The sequence below is a fragment of the Coregonus lavaretus genome, assembly GCF_964263955.1.
Source record: "Coregonus lavaretus genome assembly, chromosome: 17".
Classification (NCBI taxonomy): Eukaryota; Metazoa; Chordata; class Actinopteri; order Salmoniformes; family Salmonidae; genus Coregonus; species Coregonus lavaretus.
This window is the reverse complement of record NC_140004.1, coordinates 2,559,501-2,580,096: the sequence shown is the minus strand read 5'-3', so window position 1 is coordinate 2,580,096 and position 20,596 is coordinate 2,559,501. Positions and strand designations below refer to the sequence as shown.

Genomic DNA, 20,596 nt, shown 5'->3' with positions numbered 1-20,596 from the left:
AATAAAGGGGAGTATATATATAAAACACATGGGGGATTGGAAGTGATGCAGACAATTACATTGATAGAAGTTACAATCTATCTGCAATATTAAGCTGATCTACCCCCCCAAAAAAAGAGAAAAAAAAGAAGAAAAAAAAAGACTTGAAACAAATGTAAATGTTTAATTACTCTGCCACTATTAAAGTCATGTGCCCTGCGTCTTTGACTTTTTCTAAATAAGTCTATATAATACACTGTCATTGTTAGAATCTTAATATCACAAACAGAACTGGAGTTATAACCAGTTTTAAGAGGCCATGTCATTTTTTGAATGGTTTTCCCCGGCCTGCGCCGCTCCTTCTCCGATAGTTCAATGTGCCATGCCCAGTTGATAATCACCCCAATAATTGCCTTGAAACTGAACCTAAACTATACCGAAATTAATTTCACACATATAACAACAGATGAAATAAATTAAGTATAGTATGATGGGGGAGAAAAGGGGAATGGCTGAGTTGATGAGTGAGGGGAAGGAACAAGGCATAATTATGTAATCACCAATTGTGAATGAATAACAGGGCAGGCCATTCTATTGTATTCATCTATTATAATTATAATCTCAAAACGGTGTACCTGTCACGCCCTGGCTCTGGGGACAATGTTATGTTGAGCCAGGGTGTGAAATTCTATGTTTGATATTTCTATGTTGGGCTGAGTGACTCCCAATCAGAGGCAACGAGTGTCTGCTGGGTGTCTCTGATTGGGAGCCATATTTAACTATCTGTCTTTCACGTGGTGTTTGTGGTTTCTTGTTCATTTCGGTTCGTGTGTAACCGTAGACGTCACGTTATCGTTGATTGTTTTGATCGTGTGATCTGTAAATAAAAGGATATGTTCACTTTCAACGCTGCGCCTTGGTCCACTCTGTTAGACGATCGTGACAGAAGAAACCACCAAGATATGACCAAGCAGCGTGTCCAGGAGCCATCGCCAGGGAGATCCCTCACAGATCTCCTTCGCCTCCTGGACTGGGTCAAGCCGAGTGAGGAAGAGAAGGGCTTGACATTATGGCAGAAGGGCGAGAGGCTGGCGAGGGACATGGAGACCTGGTCCACGGGTAGGAGAGACGCCCCGAAAATTTTTAGGGGGGGGGCTCACGACGTCGGACCAGCAGGAGGCCGCGATAGAGCGGCCCAGTGGGTTGCCGGAGAAGGCCGCCGGGTTACGGGGGCCACTGGTCGAAGAGGGGATGGAGGAAGTAGAGGCACGGCGAGAGGTACTGGCGTGTGTTGCCAGTCCGGTCCGGCCCGTTCCAGATCCCGGTGTAGGGCCAGTGGTGTGTGTCCCCAGTACAGTCCGGCCCATCCAAGCTTCCCGCACCAAGCCAGTGGTGTGCGTCGTCAGTCCGGCACGGCCCGTGCCTGCTCTCCGCACCAAGTCTATGGTGCGTTTCGTCAGTCCGGCACGGCCCGTTCCTGCTCCCCGCACCAGGTCTGTGGTGCGCGTCGCCAGCCCAGTCTGGCCCATTCCTGCTCCCCGCACCGAACCTGCGGTGTGCGTCGACAGCCCGGCTCTGCCCGTTCCTGCTCCCCGCACCAGGTCTGTGGTGCGCGTCGCCAGCCCAGTCCGGCCCATTCCTGCTCCCCGCATCAAGTCTGTGGTGCGTCTCGTCAGCCCGGCTCTGCCCGTTCCTGCTCTCCGCACCAGGTCTGTGGTGCGCGTCGCCAGCCCGGTCCGGCCCATTCCTGCTCTCCGCACCAAGTCTATGGTGCGTTTCGTCAGCCCTGTCCGGCCCGTTCCTGCTCTCCGCACCAAGTCTGTGGTGCGCGTCGCCAGCCCAGTCCGGCCCATCCAAGCTCCCCGCACCAGGTCAGTGGTGCGCGTCGTCAGCCCGGTCCGGCTCATTCCTGCTCCCCGCACAAAGTCAGGGGTGCGCTTCGTCAGCCCGGTCCGGCCCGTTCCTCCTCCACGCATCAAGCCAGGGGTGTGCGTCGTCAGTCCAGCACAACCCGTGCCTGGGTCATATCCGGAGCCGGATCCGCCGCCGAGGCGGAGTGCCCACCCGGTCCCTCCCCTGTTGTGGTTGTTTGGCGCGGCCGGAGTCCGCGCCTTTAGGGGGGGGTACTGTCACGCCCTGGCTCTGGGGACAATGTTATGTTGAGCCAGGGTGTGAAATTCTATGTTTGATATTTCTATGTTGGGCTGAGTGACTCCAAATCAGAGGCAACGAGTGTCTGCTGGGTGTCTCTGATTGGGAGCCATATTTAACTATCTGTCTTTCACGTGGTGTTTGTGGTTTCTTGTTCATTTCGGTTCGTGTGTAACCGTAGACGTCACGTTATCGTTTATTGTTTTGATCGTGTGATCTGTAAATAAAAGGATATGTTCACTTTCAACGCTGCGCCTTGGTCCACTCTGTTAGACGATCGTGACAGTACCCTATATCAGTCCACCGAATGCAAGCAGTCTTATTAGTCTCCTTTAGGCCTACTTGGAGTAGGCTACACAGTGAGAGCGTGCGTAATTTACAATGGCAAGATCAAGATGAATGGATGCACATGCTGCGTTAGCGTTGCTACAAGATCCGAATGAAAACGACTCAGATGGTGTGGAAGAAATGGATCATGACATCTTATTATTATTATTATGATTCATGCTGAATGGCTTTCCATATCCGAGAAAGGATCCATATCAGACCGCAGGTGAGCGAGTGTCGTACTAGGTGAAAGTACATGTTTGATGAGAATGTTGCATTAACATTCATGTGTCCAGTTTCCTGTGTGAATATTCCATCAACGTCCCACCAAGCATACGCAGAACATGGTTGCCATGCTCTTAGAACATGAGATCTTGAAGCACATCTAGAACATTATGTTCTGAGAACATGGCAACCATGTTCTGTATATGTTTAGTGTGACATTGATGGGATATTCTCCTAACCCACAGAAAACTGGACACATCAATATTCTTGCAACGTCCCCATGAAACTAGTGCTGAGCGATTAGTGCTTTTTGAGGTTGGTTCGGTTTCGATTCAATTATAAAAAAATTATCATGGTTTTCAATTTCGTTTTTTTTTACATTAAATGCTCTATGCATTATGTGGGTTGAATGCTGTAGCACCACAGAATAAAACAATTAGGCCTAACAAAAGTCCCATGATGCTAGTGATTGCCCATTACTGCTTATCACTTATTAAACATAATTTATTCACATTATATTAATTTATTCAAATATTTCAGTTGTTGTGTATATAACATTTGTTTTATTTGATGACTTTAATATTTCATTCCAAGTCATCATCTCTATAGAGCTGCTGCCTATGCTGTCTGACAAAATCACTATTTTAGTAGTTCTTCAAAGTAAATAAGGCATACTTTTATGACTGCTGAATACCAACTATCAATCACTTACAGTAGATCATGTTTTTTCAGGTAGAGATACTTTGCGAAGCAACTGCCCTCTATCCCTTTCGTCACGCATTCTTCTGTCTCTTCTCTCACTTTCTGTGTCTGCACCACAACAACTTAATGGAGCAGACATACAAGAAACAAAGAACGGACAAGTATGTGTGCAATGGATTATGGTCATCGTAGTTTATTACCAAGTTTTCTGCGCTAAACATTAATATCTTAAATTCTGAGAACATGGTAACCACATTCTGGGTAGGTTCTATTTGACATTAAGAGGATGGTCTTTCCCCCTTCTGATAACCAGGTGGCGAATCGCATCTCTGCATGTCTGGCAGACATATCAGTATGGATGACGGATCACCACCTCAAGCTGAACCTTGGCAAGACGGAGCTGCTCTTCCTCCCGGGGAAGGACTGCCTGTTCCATGATCTCGCCATCACGGTTGACAACTCCGTTGTGTCCTCCTCCCAGATTGCAAAGAGCCTTGGCGTGACCCTGGACAACACCCTGTCGTTCTCCGCTAACATCAAGGCGGTGACCCGATCCTGTAGGTTCATGCTCTACAACATTCGGAGAGTACGACCCTGCCTTACACAGGAAGCAGCACAGGTCCTAATCCAGGCACTTGTCATCTCCCGTCTGGATTACTGCAACTCGCTGTTGGCTGGGCTCCCTGCCTGTGCCATTAAACCCCTACAACTCATCCAGATTGCCGCAGCCCGTCTGGTGTTCAACCTTCCCAAGTTCTCTCACGTCACCCTGCTCTGATCAGTCCCTACACCCAAACGAGGGCACTGCGTTCATCCACCTCTGGCCTGCTGGCTCCCCTACCTCTGCGGAAGCATAGTTCCCGCTCAGCCCAGTCAAAACTGTTCGCTGCTCTGGCACCCCAATGGTGGAACAAGCTCCCTCACGACGCCAGGACAGCAGAGTCACTCACCACCTTCCGGAGACATTTGAAACCCCACCTCTTTAAGGAATACCTGGGATAGGATAAAGTAATCCTTCTAAAGGGTGGCTACTTTGAAGAATATAAAATATAAAATACATTTTGATTTGTTTTTACACTTTTTTGGTTATTACATGATTCCATATGTGATATTTCATAGTTTAGATGTCTTCACTATGATTTTACAATGTAGAAAATAGTAAAAATAAAAAAATAAAAACCTTGAATGAGTTGGTGTGTCCAAACTTTTGACTGGTACTGTACATTTTACGGACACAATCTATTTTACAATAGTTATCTTTTGTTTGTTTTGACTCCTCTCCTTCCGCTACCCTTAACCCCTCCCATCTATTTCTGAAGACCATCCAGTTTGATTTCTATTTGCCATATATTTTAAACTCTGCTGTTTCACAAAAGTTCTGAACCTATATACATTTTACGGACACAGTATATTTTACATTGGTTATCTTGTTATTAGTCAGTTCCACCCTTTAGCCCCACTCAACCCCTCCCATCTATCTCTGCAGCACCTTTTTGTTAGATTGGCCAGATGGAAGCCACTTCTCAGTAAAAGGCACATGACAGCCCGCTTGGAGTTTGCCAAAACTCACCTAAAGGACTCAGACCATGAGAAACAATATTATCTGGTCTGATGAAACCAAGATTGAACTCTTTGGCCTGAATGCCAAGCGTTTTGTCTGGAGGAAACCTGGGAGCAGGGTCTGGGAGACTAGTTGGGATCGAGGGAAAGATAAACAGAGCAAAGTACAGTGAGATCCTTGTTGAAAACCTGCTCCAGAGCACTCAGGACCTCAGACTGGGGTGAAGGTTCACCTTCCAACAGGACAATGACCCTAAGCACACAGCCAAGACAAAGCAGGAGTGGCTTCGGGACAAGTCTTTGAATGTCCTTGAGTGGCCCAGCCAGAGCCCAGACTTGAACCCGATCTAACATCTCTGGAGAGACCTGAAAATAGCTGTGCAGCGACGCTCCCCATTCAACCTGACAGAACTTGAGAGGATGTGCAGAGAAGAATGGGAGAAACTCCCCAAATACAGGTGTGCCAAGCTTGTAGCGTCATACCCAAGAAGACTCGAGGCTGTACACGCTGCCAAAGGTGCTTCAACAAAGTACTGAGTAAAGGGTCTGAATGCTTATGTAAATGTGATATTTCAATTTTTTATTTGGAATAAATTTGCAATAATTTCAAAAAAAACGTTTTTGCTTCGTCATTAAGGGTTATTGTGTGTAGATTGATGAGGGGGAAAAAAAAACAATTTAGTCAATTTTAGAATAAGGCTGTAACGTAACAAAATGTGGAAAAAGTCAAGGGGTCTGAATACTTTCTGAATGCACTGTAAATAACTCTAAATTAAACATATAGGAGGACCTGTTTCTTTGCTAACCGCTCAACACAATAGACGCATGTGCGCACTCCCTCAAATTATTTGGAGAAAATATAAATTGTATTTTATTTTGTTATTATGTTCAATTCTATTCTTCATACTATAAAATAATATAAAATAATGCTTCGGAATTCTAAGCAAATCTTGTCTGCTAAATTAACTATTGTAGCCCACAGCCATATGGCATAGCCAGATCAGGGCTAACATAAGGACAACTCAGAGTATGCTATTCTGTTATTTTGAAATAGACTATGTTTTCTTCATATCATGTTTCTTTAGACCTGTCTAAAATAATGGATTTATTGTGATGGTGTAGGCTATATTACATGGATTTATTAGACTTTTTTAAATGTAGATGTTCCGAAGGTCTGCATCAGTGGCTTGTAGGCAATGCGTGGAAGCCAGGAGATGCTAAATGTGTTTATGTTAATTAACGGTCAATTACTGTGAGACCGGCAGTTATTTGCTTGACAATCACCTGCTGACGAAATTCCATCCTCACCATCATCACACAGGGTCTGTCAGCATGCCCAGATGGTTTTGGTCCAATTTGATGTATGTTCACCATGGCTGGTTCACCGGGAAGATCCTCAGCCTGGAAATGTTCTGTGAAAAAAGCTGTCATGTCAGCCATCGGATGTCCTTGTTTGATGTCATTATCAAGTCCTATGACACAAATATTAAATTGACTGTGCATTTCTAAAACATCAAGCTTGTCGCGAAATTTGGTGTTTTCCTCTAAGAGAGAAGCGTGGGATTCTTCCAGTTCAGTCACCCTGACATCCACTTTAGACATGGCTTCATCGACTATGGCTATATTCTCATTACACTCCACAACTGATATCTTAATTATTTCCAAACTTGGTTGGAGCTTGTTGTCTATTGCTGTGCCTATCTCTTCACGTATGATAGAGCGGATGAGGATAGATTCAATCAGCTCATTTTCTCTCCCCGCAGCTTGCAAACACAATTTGGTGCCTGCCATCGCACCGACAGTGCGTTTTCTCTGTTTTCTTGGTGATCTTTGTTCTTTTTTGTGTTTGTCCCATTTACATGGTGACATCACCAGCTAAACTCGGTAATGTTACTTAAATTCAGATCATGAAATAGATTAGATTAGAATCTTTTGTAAATTCAAAATTTAAGCGTGGGCTCTGCGTTCCATGCTCACTCAATGTGACCGGAACAGGAAGTTGACTCTGTTAGACTTGTTTTAAAGAAAGATCATGATGAACTTCTGAGGTTAGGAAGCTGAGGCCTGGAGAGTGAATCAAAAGGAAATGGCCAGCCTTCTTTCATGTACACCGTAAAAGCAGGATTTTTGTGCTTGTGTTTTCCCCAGTTTCCCACACTAAAAGAGAGAAGGAAGTTCCATCATAGCATGTAATGCACAAATATATCATTGGCGGCCATTATTCTCATTTATTTTGCTTGGCCTCTTCAAGGCCTAGCAGCGCTGCTCCCCCTTGCCTTAACATTCACTATGGCAATGCCTCTCTTACAAAGGGAAATATTCCCTCAGCAATAGGAGACACATGCATTGTAAGACCACACATTTGATTTTGTTTTGAATGACTTTAGAGAAAAGTGAAATGGTTTCCTGAAACGGGCTACTTCTTTTGAGCACAGTTCTCAACTGGCGTGAAAACCTGCACATACTATTGTGGGACTCGTCCTTTTAATGCATATGTAGCAGAATGTTTTGCAACGGAAAATGAAAATCAGCTTTTCTTATTGGAAAGTTCAAGTAGACCCTCAATTAGACCCTTCCTGTTTTAGTATGTTTTCTTCTGTTTGGTACCCAATGAATACTACCCAGTACTTGCTTGTCCCCTCCACACTTCCTCCTCCTGGTACGGTAGCTCCAGTACAGTCTCTCAAGTCATCTCTCTGTGTCGCTACCCACGGTGCAGCTCCAGAGGGGAGTGAGGAGGCCGTGTGGAAACAGACTGGAATGTGGTGCCTTAGTGAGGCACTGGGGGCCATGAAAGAGCCAGCTGGAGAATCACTCACTGAGCCTGCTAAGGACACCCTGACCGGATGACCCTTAAGTCACAGGCTTCTGTGTTCCTCCATGAGTGTGCAGACATGACTTTTACTCTCGTTCGGTCTCTTAGGGGGTGTCTTACAATGCATGTTTCTCCTATTGCTGAGGGAATCTTTCCCTGTGGGTGAAGCCACTGTGCATCGAGCTGAATCACACAGAGAGGGGTTAGAAAGTCACCAGCAAGCAGTAGCCCAAAGCAAGGCTTACACAATGGCAGGGTGGTGTTTCCAAAATGGCCACTCAGTCGCCCACACCCCTCCTCCAGGTTTGCCCGGATATTTTAGGTTTCCAGTGTTTGCTATCCTTCTGAAGGTACAGTAGCTTACATGCTTCGCTATGTGCTGGGAACGAGACGACTCACCTAACTGTGGTGGACTACTTATCATTCTAAGCCACGGGCTGAACAAAGTGTTCTCAATGAAATAGAGAAAACGGCTGTATTCTTTATATACGCAAAGTCTCTCCGTGTCTTTGCTGGAGGCATTCTATCATCTCTCAATATAACAAGGGGCCTTGAGATGCTGCAGAGTAGATATTGTTGTTCAGGTAGCCTCCGCTATAGGATTGTCCAGCTGTATCCACAATCCCTGTCGTTGAATAGAGAGAGATGAATACTGTTTCTAAATTATGTGCCGAGAGCTCTGCTTGATTCATTGCTACAGCAGTTTTTGCCTCTTGCAAAAACTGGGGGGAGTTAATTTTAGTTAGTTGAGGAGGAAAATGGAAAATCCAAATAATCTAATGAAGGATTCTTTGGGAGTAACATAAGAATTCTGAGGCTGAGGCCAATAGGAAGGCAATACTACCAAACATTTACAATGGAGGGTCTTCCCTTTGCTGCTATTACAGCCTCCAATCTTCTGGGAAGGCTTACCACTAGATGTTGGAACATTGCTGCGGGGACTTGCTTCCATTCAGCCACAAGATCATTAGTAAGGTCAGGCACTGATGTTGGGCCATTAGGCCTGGCTCGCAGTCTGCGTTCCAATTCATCCCAAAGATGTTCAATGGGGTTAAGGTCAGGGCTCTGTGCAGGCCAGTCAAGTTCTTCCACACCGATCTCGACAAACCATTTCTGTACCGACCTCGCATTGTGCATGGGGGCATTGTCATGCTGAAACAGGAAAGGGCCTTCCCAAACTGTTGACACAAAGTTGGAAGCACAGAATCGTGAAGAATGTCAATGTATGCTGTAGCGTTAATATTTCCCTTCACTGGAACTAAGGGGCCTAGCCCGAACCATGAAAAACAGCCCTAGACCATTATTCCTCCTCCACCAAACTTTACAGTTGGCACTATGCACTCGGGCGACGCTTGGCATTGCAGATGGTGATCTTAGGCTTGTGTGTGGCTGCTTGGCCATGGAAACCCATTTCATGAAGCTCCCGACAAACAGTTATTGTGCTGACGTTGCTTCCAGAGGAAGTTTGGAACTCGGTAGTGAGTGAACTGAGGATAGACGATTTTTACCCGCTACGTGCTTCAGCACTCGGCGGTCTCGTTTTGTGAGCTTTTGTGGCCTACCACTTTGCGGCTGAGCCGTTGTTGCTACTAGACGTTTCCACTTCACAATAACAGAAGTTACAGTTGACCGGGGCAGTCTCGTTTTGTGAGCTTTTGGGGCCTACCACTTTGCGTCTGAGCCGTTGTTGCTACTAGACGTTTCCACTTCATAATATCAGCAGTTACAGTTGACCAGGGCAGCTCTAGCAGAAATTTTACGAACTGACTTGTTGGTAAGGTGGCATCCTATGACGGTGCCACGTTGAAAGTCACTGAGCTCTTCAGTAAGGCCATTCTACTGCCAATCTTTGTCTATGGAGATTGCATGGCTGTGTGCTCGATTTTATACACTTGTCAGCAATGGGTGCATCTGAAATAGTCTAATCCACTCATTTGAAGGGGTGTCCACATACTTTTGTATATATAGTGTATGTACTTCTGAGATATGTGTGTTTGTTACATTTACCTTTTCACATTTTAGTCATTTAGCAGATGCTCTTATCCAGCATGACTTACAGTTAGAATCACAGTTAGAATGTTTGCTCTAATTGTATATTACCTTTAATACTCTTATATGATCCTTAGCCTACTTTTGATGGTCCTTTGAGCCAGATGGATTGGGGCACACTTCATATTTGATCATGATTGCTCAATAAATGTTTTGCTTTGTTTTCCCTCCAGATCTCAAGAAAACATTTGACCATGAGCCACTGGGGAAGGAGGTGTCACTAGAACAGGAAGTGCTTCTGCAGTGCCGCCCACCTGAGGGCATTCCTGCTGCAGAGGTATTTATCACGTTGTAGGAACATTCACTCGTACTGGGCAGAAACTGGTTGAATCAATGTTGTTTCAAAGTAATTTGTCGATGAATCGTGACGTGGAATCTATGTGGAAAATACATTGTATTTGCATAAAGTCATCAAAATAAACTGTTGTTTTAAGGGGGAAATTTCAACCACAGAATTATGTCATCATGGTAACCAATTTTCAACATACACAAACCTTGAATAAAATATATTGAATTTGTACTTTTAAAACAACGTCAGATCTTCAATGTTATAACCACTATCAACAACAACAACAAAAACAATAGGCTGGGCAGCACCTCCTACTGGAAATTAGATCTATCTACAGCTATCCATTTGGTCTCCCATTCAGGGTTTTAAATAAGCCCTGCCTTGATATTTGTCACTGACTACTACCAATGTGCCATCGTGCACAGCAAATTCTCTAGTGTTAAATAAACTCTGACCAGTGTCTATACGGGTCCACACTTTGAGTGTTAAATTAAGACTGTGCTTAGTGCTGATGGTCTTACACTTTATCAGTGTTAGGGAATTTACACTTTCAGTGTTATGCAATAATACCTCATATAGTATTTTAACACTAGGAAGTGTATATAGTTTGCACCAGTGGAGGCTGGTGACTTGAAAAATTGAGGAGGATGGGAGACTCACAGTATAGGTGCGGACCGCACGGAGACGACAAAGCGTTTTTCAAAAACCGTCAAATTATATTTACCTAAAACATTTAATAAATATATTTTATAGTACAATATTATGGGGAATATGAATGACGGTATGAGACATGAGTTGAGGTGTTCAGATGCTTGACTTCAGTGCAGGACAGGGGTTGAGGTATTCAGACGCTTCAGTGCAGGACAGGCTCATCATGGATGGATGGTTTTGGAGAACAGCTCAACTCTTCCACTCAGGGCAGGACAGGATTTGACTTGGAAGACAAAAAACAATAACAAAACAAACTACACAGTTAGACAAAAGACCTAAGAATGAGCTAGTCCAAGCAAGGAGTAAAATCATTGGTGTGTAATAATGTAATTGTGTTTGTGTACAGTGCATATGGAAAGTATTCAGACCCCTTACCTTTTTCCACATTTTGTTACTTTACAGCCTTATTCTGACATTGATTAAATTGTTTGTTTTTTTCTTCTTCAATCTACACATAATACTGTCGTGACGTGTCTTACTTTAATGTATGGTGACTGTTATTTATAGAATCAACAACTATGTTTAATTGTCACTCGATTAAATTATTCATGTGCAATTAACTCAATAGGAATTTGGGGCACCATGGAAGAAGTTACCATCTCCCGAATTAAACTCTTAGAAGATATGTTATATATCGATAACAGTCACTTATTAAATAATTACCTCTTATCAGTCTCATTCTGAACGTCGCATAATCCTTGAACCTGCAAGAACCCTAACCTTATTGATGAATCAGCAATACACAAATTGGCTTAAGTATTTATTTACTAACTAACTAAATAATAACACAATACAAACACACACAGGTTATTGATTACTAACGTAATACAATGAAAACAGGTCCCTAGTGGACTGGTGTCGTATCGGGTGAATGGTGGCCATTATTGCTGTCAACAAAGAGTCCGTCTATGCTGCATCGTGTTAGAGGCTTTTATTAAAATCACGAGGTTACAGCATAAATGACAGGTGACATGACACCCGGAGAGCGACGCCTCAGAATAGCTGCTCGTTCTCCCTTCTTCTTCGTTTAACCCCCCTATTTATAAACAATGAAGCTCCCTCTTCTGGCCAATCCCCAGTCTCCCCTGTCTACAAGACACTTCCGGTCTGTTGTATTTGACGTCACACCCAAAACATTCCCTCTTGATACTAACACAAACAACATTCCATTTCTTCATGAAAAACATTTAACAAAGGCATAATCTTCAGATACGATATTCCCCCCTTCGAGACGAACTAAACGTCTCGAAAACAAACAGAATAGGATTATGACTAGTAACAATTTATCTTATTGAGTATCTTTAACATTAAACCAAAAACATTCTCCTCTAGAGTGTAAATACCTTTCTATGAAATAACTGTTTATGAAGTGTGAATACATTACTATGACACATGAACAAATCTTTATGGAGTGTAAGAGCGAAAAACTGTCCGGCAGCCATCTTTTCAGATATCCATCCATCAATCAAGACAGTAAAATTCTCTCACGGTCCCTCTGCCCCAGGCAACCACCTTCGGTACTCCAGATAACCTCATAACCCATGTAAATGCACTTGAAACTATGATGCAATTAAATACACATGTAAGCCCCTGCAAACAAAATCCTATCCAATAACATCCATTGTAAGGCTGGTCAACCCATTGGACCTTACCGTGGAACTCTCCCTGCCTAGACTTTCTGTCCCTAAGTATTCACCGAAATAAACAAAAACATCTAAGATCCTCACATGTATTCAATAACATCAAACATCATTCTACAAAACTTAATACCTAAAAATATGACACAATTATGTATTACACATGTCTATATTTCATTGCAAACACTGGAATGTAGTCCACTACACTTCATCTCCCCGTAGTCTCCTCTTCCAATGGATTGTTGATGATGGAATCGGCCACACCCTCCTTGTTTCATCTCCTCCAGTCATATTGTCCCTTCATATTGTCTTTTCATATTGTCCCTGTTTGAGTATTTCAATCTCCATATGTTCCCCAAATGCTTCTGGAAGAAAAGAAAAGAAACGACCAAACAGTATCTTTTGCAAAACAACATTTTCAAATTAAACCTCAATTTCACCTAAGAATTTAAAAATGATATATAAATGATGTATGAATCACATAAACCTATTCCCCCCTTTTATTCATAAATCATACTACAAATCACCCTAATATTGGAAATAAAAATGAAAAATAATAAACTCATTAAAAAAAATGATATTTATCCATCAGTAGTCCATCCATCTTCCTCCAGATCAGGAACAGTCAACACCGGCATCTGAGTGTTGTCTCCAGGCATCACTCTCCAACCTATCTCAATATCATAACTTTCTCAAAGGTAAGTAACAAATTCACAGTGCTATCAAAGCTGCCATTAAAATGTAACCCATCACTGCCCCTACTGGCCTAACTGATCTTGCAACCAAGTCTTCCAAATGCATCCCTTATTTCCTTCAATGCATCTATAACCCCAGTGATATTATCTGAACTATCTGGACTCAAAGTATAACTAATATTTATCAATATGATCTTCCCAAATGTTACACCATACCATGAATAAAGTCCCCCCTTCTCCCTTAGACTTATCCTTCAATGATAGGCTTGAAGCCTATGACATGTCCCTTTTCATCCTATTTTGAACTCTAGTTTCAGATTGATCTGTGTTCGGTGCTACTCCTCTTTTAATAGTAAAAGCCTCATATGGAAGCTTCAACGTTGACATTAACAACATCCTATCCATCCATAGGGTAAGAATATATACGTTTTATCATCACAAACCCACCAAATATCTCTAAAATTCCCAATAGTCACATTGTCAGTCAAAAGCTAATCGTTTAACCATCAAAGTCCTGCTCTTCTTACTACCTGGTATATTAAAAAGTAACCTTATATTTCTCATTACTACCCTTAAGGTCATGCTTATCCAAAGTCATCATATAATCATCACAATCTGATATTCCCATAAACATACCCTTTACCTCATATGTTTTATTAGAACAAAAACAACTTTTAGCCCGCAATGTTTCACCTGAATACTTCAGGGTTCCGTTGTTACCTGATTTTCCTTTCCCATTTAACAATTCCCATAGGGTAATTCATTTAACCAAGAACACTTAAACCTAGGCTTAAACCACTGTTCTGACAACGACATTATTTTATCTGTCAATGACTGTTGCTGATACCACAGTCATGACAAAGCATAAGACTGACCCATACCTGATAGAGGCCGCGCGACCGTCTAACATGTTTGGTGCTGGAATTCTCAACAGACATGGACCCTCAAGATTCCTCACTGATCTTACAGAATGAGTTAATCTATCTCTAACTTCCACAACAGAAGAACGAGCGGTACTGATCAGATACCTCTCCCTGTCTGTCATTAAAATCAAAGACCTCATCCTGTCCTCCATGATGAATCTATATTCTCTCTACTACTATCTGCTCTCCTATTTTAACCCTATTCGTACTATCATTGACAGCACTCTCCATCCGTAACAAAACCCATGAGTCTAAAATTCCCCATTTAATTTCAGAAAAGTTGTTGTCGATGTCATACTCCCTACATTTGCTAGTGCCATCGTATCATTAATCCCTTCCAAAGTTACCATTAAAGTAGTTGACTTAATTGACCTTAATTATTTCTAGTGGCAAAGTTACCAATATCCTATGTGTATTATCTACTGTTGGAGTGACTCCTGTAACATATTCTTCCTGAACTCCCTTGGTGACTGTGAAACTTCAACAGATTTGAAATCTTACATCATAAGCGTCACTTTACGAATTACATAGCCTTTTAACCAATAATTCTTAACCGGAACAAATTCTAATGCTTGCACTAGATAAGTATACTTCTATTCTCCCTGACCTTTCTCTGTAACACTACGCCAAATAAGTGAACAGTCACTCCTAACCTCTTCCACTTCATATCGTTGTACACACTATCCCTCCTTTGACTAGGGGACACCACTTCTACATCTGGTCCTGATAACAATACTTATTCTCCATAATTATCTCTCCATATGGGAGGAACGTCCCCATCCTAACCCTAATAAGTATTCTTCCCCTAAAATTGGTGCTGTATTGGTTCCCTTATAATCAAATGCGATATATTTATGGCTTTAATAACTATCAATGTTGAAAGAGTTAAATTGCTTCTCACTGTTGTTATAATAGACTGAAGTGTTAATGTCCTTATTGTTGCTTCTAGTTTTCCCCAAAGAAAAGTTGTCTCTGCTTGTACTTCCATCTATCACCACTAGTGTCACTTTTTCCCACTCTCAGTCCTATCTCTAATTCCTGACTTTCAAACTTTTGATTATAAAAAATACACCTATAATTACCTTGATCTCCCTGCTGGGAATTGTAACTATAGATACTCAATCACCCTCAATCTTCTCTTATCATTCAGCAACACATACTTTCTCAATGCATCTGCCCCTAACCGATCTAACCTCCTACCATATCTTCCCACTAAACTTTAAAATGTCCTTCACTACTGTTCTCTCTCTCTCTCACTACTAACTTTGAAACTTAGCTTACTGTCTTAGAGTTCCTTCAACCTAGTCCTCCTAACTTATTTTAATCTAATATTTTCCTCCTAACATTTAAACTTGTTCCACTGATTTATTCACAACATCCCTTTCCACCAAATTTTTGGAATATGTGATTAGGAAAGTTCCCCACCTGCTTCTGACTCATTACACACAGACTTGGCAAAACGACTAAACACCTTTTAGCCTAGCCTGAAATCTCTTAGTGTAAGAATGTCACCCAGAATAAACAGTCACCCCTTTTAACTTTTCAGACAGATTGTCTAATAGACAGTCGTCTAGTGTACATCTTATTGTACAATTCAATTTAAACAATGCATCTCTTCCCAACACTGCAATAACAGTATCTTCTAATATTAGTACCTTAAGAGTAATTAACTGTTTTACTACCTCAAATCCCTATCCTAATTAGTTATCAATTAGTGAGATGTTTAACCTCTTTAGGCTGAACCCAGATAAGTTTTCCCCTATTCACTATCACTTCTAATGGTCGGTTGTTTCAACTGTTAGCTATTTTCTCTTCTTCTCTAATCGATGCTCTCAGCTGATACCCCCCTTCCGGATCTTCTAGGCACTAACAGGTGATCTTCACTTGCTCCTTTATCTTCCTCTGTTGTTTCCTCCTGACGCATTTTCATCACAGGTAAAGTACCCAATCTGTCCACAATTATAACAGTCTCCTGAAAGTTGCTGGAAGTGTAGCTGAAATCTTCCTCCTTCTTCTAAGTCTTCTCGTCCTCTTCAATTCTGTGTCTGTCCAAAAACTGGCTTTGGATATGGAACATTTGGTACCCCCCTTGGCTACAATTGCATTTGATATTGTTCAGTTGAAGCTGTAACAGTGATTGTTGATTTGGTTCACTCTGATTCTTCATAACCAAAACTTATCTTCTCCACCCGTTGTATGATTGAGTTTTCAGAGTTTCTTCGTCCTGTTCTTTCTTCTTCTCCAATTCTTGGGATCCTTTTCTCAGCAGTTTCTCCTCTTCTGTATCTTCAGCTGTGTTACTTCTAAACTATTTGCTTTATCCAGGCATGATAAGCATCGGTCTATATCTCTATTTCTTCTTTGCTAGTCATTGTAGGATAAAATCCTCTTGAACATAAAGCACCTTTAATCTCCAAATCTTCATCGCTTTCTTCATCTTCAACTTCCATCAGAGATCAAATCTCGTGTATCCTTCTTCTTTTTCCTCTTGCCAACTTCCTTCTGATCACAGAGTCATATCCACCCATGCATGACCTCTTCATCATCACTCTCATCTTCATCATCCTCGTCTTCTTTAACCTCACTCTTCTCTTCCATACATCACATTTTCTTCCTTCTGGAGTTCTGGATTTATCTTCATCGTCGTTTCTGCTTGTCCTCTATCTATTATTCGTCTTCATCTCTGATGTAACAATCACCCTGCTGGATGATCACTGAAAGCTGAGGATAAACATCCCTTAGCTGTACTTTTTGCTGAATCCGTATGTGAGAAAGGTGTACTAACTTCTGCCATTAGTTTTTCTAACACTACTTTCTAACACTACTTTAGTTAAAGGATTACTATTTTTCCCCTATATCAATCGGTGTAATCACCTTCCTCTAGCCTTGCTGTCCTTTCTCCCCATTGTAACTACTCTTTTATATTCCTTTATTATGAATTATCTTATTTTAGACTGTATAGCCTATGGCTTCCCCCCCTCTAATTATTAATATAAAACTAACAACTCCAAAAGAAAAAAAGAAAAAAAGAATCATTTTTTTTTTTTTACATCAATTAAAAATCCTGAATAATTAAAACCAATTTTTATTCCTATATCCTATGCCACCAATTTATCCATTAGTGGTGGCTATATTACCACAACCCATCAAATGCAAGTAAATGAAGTTAGTCAACTTCAAAGCAATCCCCCAAAAACAAAGCCTCTAACCCCTTGCTCTATAATTACCATAAACCCTTGCTCTATCAGCGTCTAATTATCTTAAATTTACAGAATAATGTCAATCCTTGATTCCCAACACAACTCCCATCAAACCCCAGTGATACACAGAGCATCCAAAATGCAATTTTTTAATGAATCATTTGCCAAGCCTATGTGAAATTGTCATCAAATATTTTGTAACGGATGATTTTGTGCACTAGCCTGATATCTGATCCTCTGCCTCGTCACACCTTGTCACGTAACGCACGTCAGTCACACGTTAGCCCCTCCTCTCTCCTGTCTCTCATGACAATGGAACAAAGACACAGAAACAGCTTTTAGTAGTTAATGCAATCACTGAGTATTTCCAACCATTCAATATTCGTTCGTTCTACATTATTCACTCTAAGACTAAAATCAGAACTAAATAGATCGCTCAAAAACATTTTTATTTTATTTTAATCCGTCATTTAATTCAATTCATTATACTTCGCCAACATATATTTAATGTATAAATTCAATAGGTCACAAAACAAGTTTCATCTTTAACCATCGCCGATATAACAACTAGAATACTCGTGTCCCAATATCTCTTTGTCTGTGTCCATTTCCCCCTTGCAGGGTAACACGAAATGGGACCTATGACCTTAACCCACCATTTTGTTTTGTAGTTTTACAATACCCTCGTGTTGTAGTTTAGTGCCGTAAACCAAAACGTGTCCTAATCTCGTGCCATAAACTCCCCCTTTCTGTAGTGTAGTGTCGCAAAATTAAACGCATGCGCACAGCCATTCAAAAATCCCTTTTCACCGTGGAAGGAAGATTTTCTACTCCCTCCCCAAACAGACAGAATAACAGTCCAGCTGTAACTCCCGTTTCCCCCTTATAGTCAAACAACATTTAACAGCGCTCACAAAACATATAACCTGACTTAAACACAGAGACAAATTTAAGAGACTTTAATCCATCGCAATGGAGTCTAAGGATACATTAGCATGTAGCACACAACACAATTAGCATTAGCCTTAGCCACGATGTACCATGTAGCATGAAACACACTCCCATTTAGCATTAACATTAGCCTTAGCCTCTAGCTAACTGCGGCCTACTACGCCAATAAATATCCTGCATTGTGCCCAAATCATTATCCATATCTCCGCCTAACTTTATGCTGCCTTGAATGATGAATATCATATCGAGCGGTTACCCCCAACATATCTCCCGTCGGCTTATAGGAGGAGTATAACATAGATACAATCGTTCACCTCATGGTTCCCAGAACCAACCTGACCAAGTCTAATACTTTGCCCGGATTTGTAGCCCACTCCTGCGAGTCGCCCCCCCTGGGGGTCTTTCCAGATTCACAATGCCCTAAATATGTATACGTATATCTGCCTTTATTCACTACCAATCCATTGCCAACCGTTACCAATGGAATAACATTTTAGCAGACTCTAGTCGACAGCAACAACGCCACCCGAGGCAAGGTCGTATGGTACATCTCTCCAGTGTACACAAGTCGTATCCAATCTAACAAACTCAGAAGCGGTAAGAAACACTCACCCTTTTTGGCCATGCTTCAAAGCGAGTTAGCCTGGCGGTTGACTGAAACAAGGAAGAGACGCAAACCCAGCCCCACGTTGGGCGCCATTATGTCATATCGGGTGAATGGTGGCCATTATTGCTGTCAACAAAGAGTCCGTCTATGCTGCATCGTGTTAGAGGCTTTTATTAAAATCACGAGGTTACAGCATAAATGACAGGTGACATGACACCCGGAGAGCGACGCCTCAGAATAGCTGCTCGTTCTCCCTTCTTCTTCGTTTAACCCCCCTATTTATAAACAATGAAGCTCCCTCTTCTGGCCAATCCCCAGTCTCCCCTGTCTACAAGACACTTCCGGTCTGCTGTATTTGACGTCACACCCAAAACATTCCCTCTTGATACTAACACAAACAACATTCCATTTCTTCATGAAAAACATTTAACAAAGGCATAATCTTCAGATACGATACTGGACTAACAATAGCATGAATGCTTGGGTAGAAGGAGGGTCAGAGTGGAAGGGAGAGAGAGATTCAAACTATCGTGGTTACATTGGAGACTACGCTCACAGTAATCATAATACTTACCATCTTTGATCCTCATTCCATGACAGTCATGACAGTCCCCCTCTGGTGGTTCAATCTTGGTATTATTCTGGAAGTTGCAACCCACCATAAAAATGACCACGGGATGTCTTGGTTGTGGATCATCGTTGCGGTTCTCCTCTGGTGGTTTACCTTCGGAGGATCTCTGCAAGCTGCAGGCCACAACAAGAATGGCCAGGGGATGTCCTGGTTGGGGATCGCCATTGCGGTCGTCCTATTGTGGTTTACTCTGGTAGGCTTTCTTCCAACGGAGCGGTCCACCACAAGAATGGGCAGCGGGCATCCTGGTTTGGCATCGCCATTCTGGACCCATCGTCCGGTCATTCATGCTGGTAGATCTGGGCAGTAACTTAGGCAGATGTTGTTAACAACACACGCACACACACACTCAAAAAATACATAATTAAATGTATTTCCCAAATGAGAGGCGTTGTGGCACTAACTGATGGTTGTATGGGGAACTTGTTTATGGCTCTATCACTTCGTGTCAGAGAAAATGAAACAAAATGAATAAAAGTGTAAACAAAAGGAGATACAAAATGTAGTTACCACACCTTAATCATCTAATTGGACTGTATTCTATATACGTCCACGGTCTTGGCTAAATGACTCTATCATGGCATTGTCTCTAATGTCATGTCAAGGGTTTTCCTACTTAGTGGTGTGTTGCTTAGGCACTATCCTAAATGATAAGTCTACAGTTTGTAAGGCACTAGCTTCGGACAGTCTACAGGGATGACCTATGGACTTCTGGGGAGAAACTGGTGAGTACGGTAGCTGGAGAATCAAAGGACTCAGGGTAAATGTAACTTTACCAAGGCTGGTGTTTTACTCGGACCCTTAAGTGATCCTAGCATAAATCCTCATTGAATGTTCCATTGTACATGTGCGTTTATGCTTACACAAGCACGCATGCCAAGGGAAAGAAAACCAAGTATCCTGGTAGGCTCCAACCTGTTCAGAATGAGTCTGACTTTATCAGATAATTTTCATATCAATGCCTGGAGGTCAGTAAGAATTGGTGCAGAGGGAACCTGTAGTGGTTTTACTACAGGTCAGTGTCTTACACCATTGTAGTGGCGATACGTATGAAGGAGTCTATTTCATAACTATGTTATCCATGGAGTAGCTAACCTCATGACTGAAGTACTCTATAAGCACTGAATCAGTCGTACGCGGTGTG

The 20,596-nt window shown here is 42.1% G+C and overlaps 1 protein-coding gene across 1 annotated transcript in view; it reads left to right on the top strand.

The window, feature by feature from the left end:
- LOC311144279 (netrin receptor UNC5C-like) overlaps positions 1-20,596 on the top strand; it is a gene marked incomplete at its 3' end in the record, with an annotated part of 327,628 nt that overhangs the window by 147,373 nt on the left and 159,659 nt on the right. Inside the window, exon 4 of the mRNA XM_084180292.1 lies at positions 9,982-10,085. Coding sequence (XP_084036418.1) covers positions 9,982-10,085 — 104 coding nt within the window. The remainder of the gene's footprint in view (positions 1-9,981; positions 10,086-20,596) is intronic.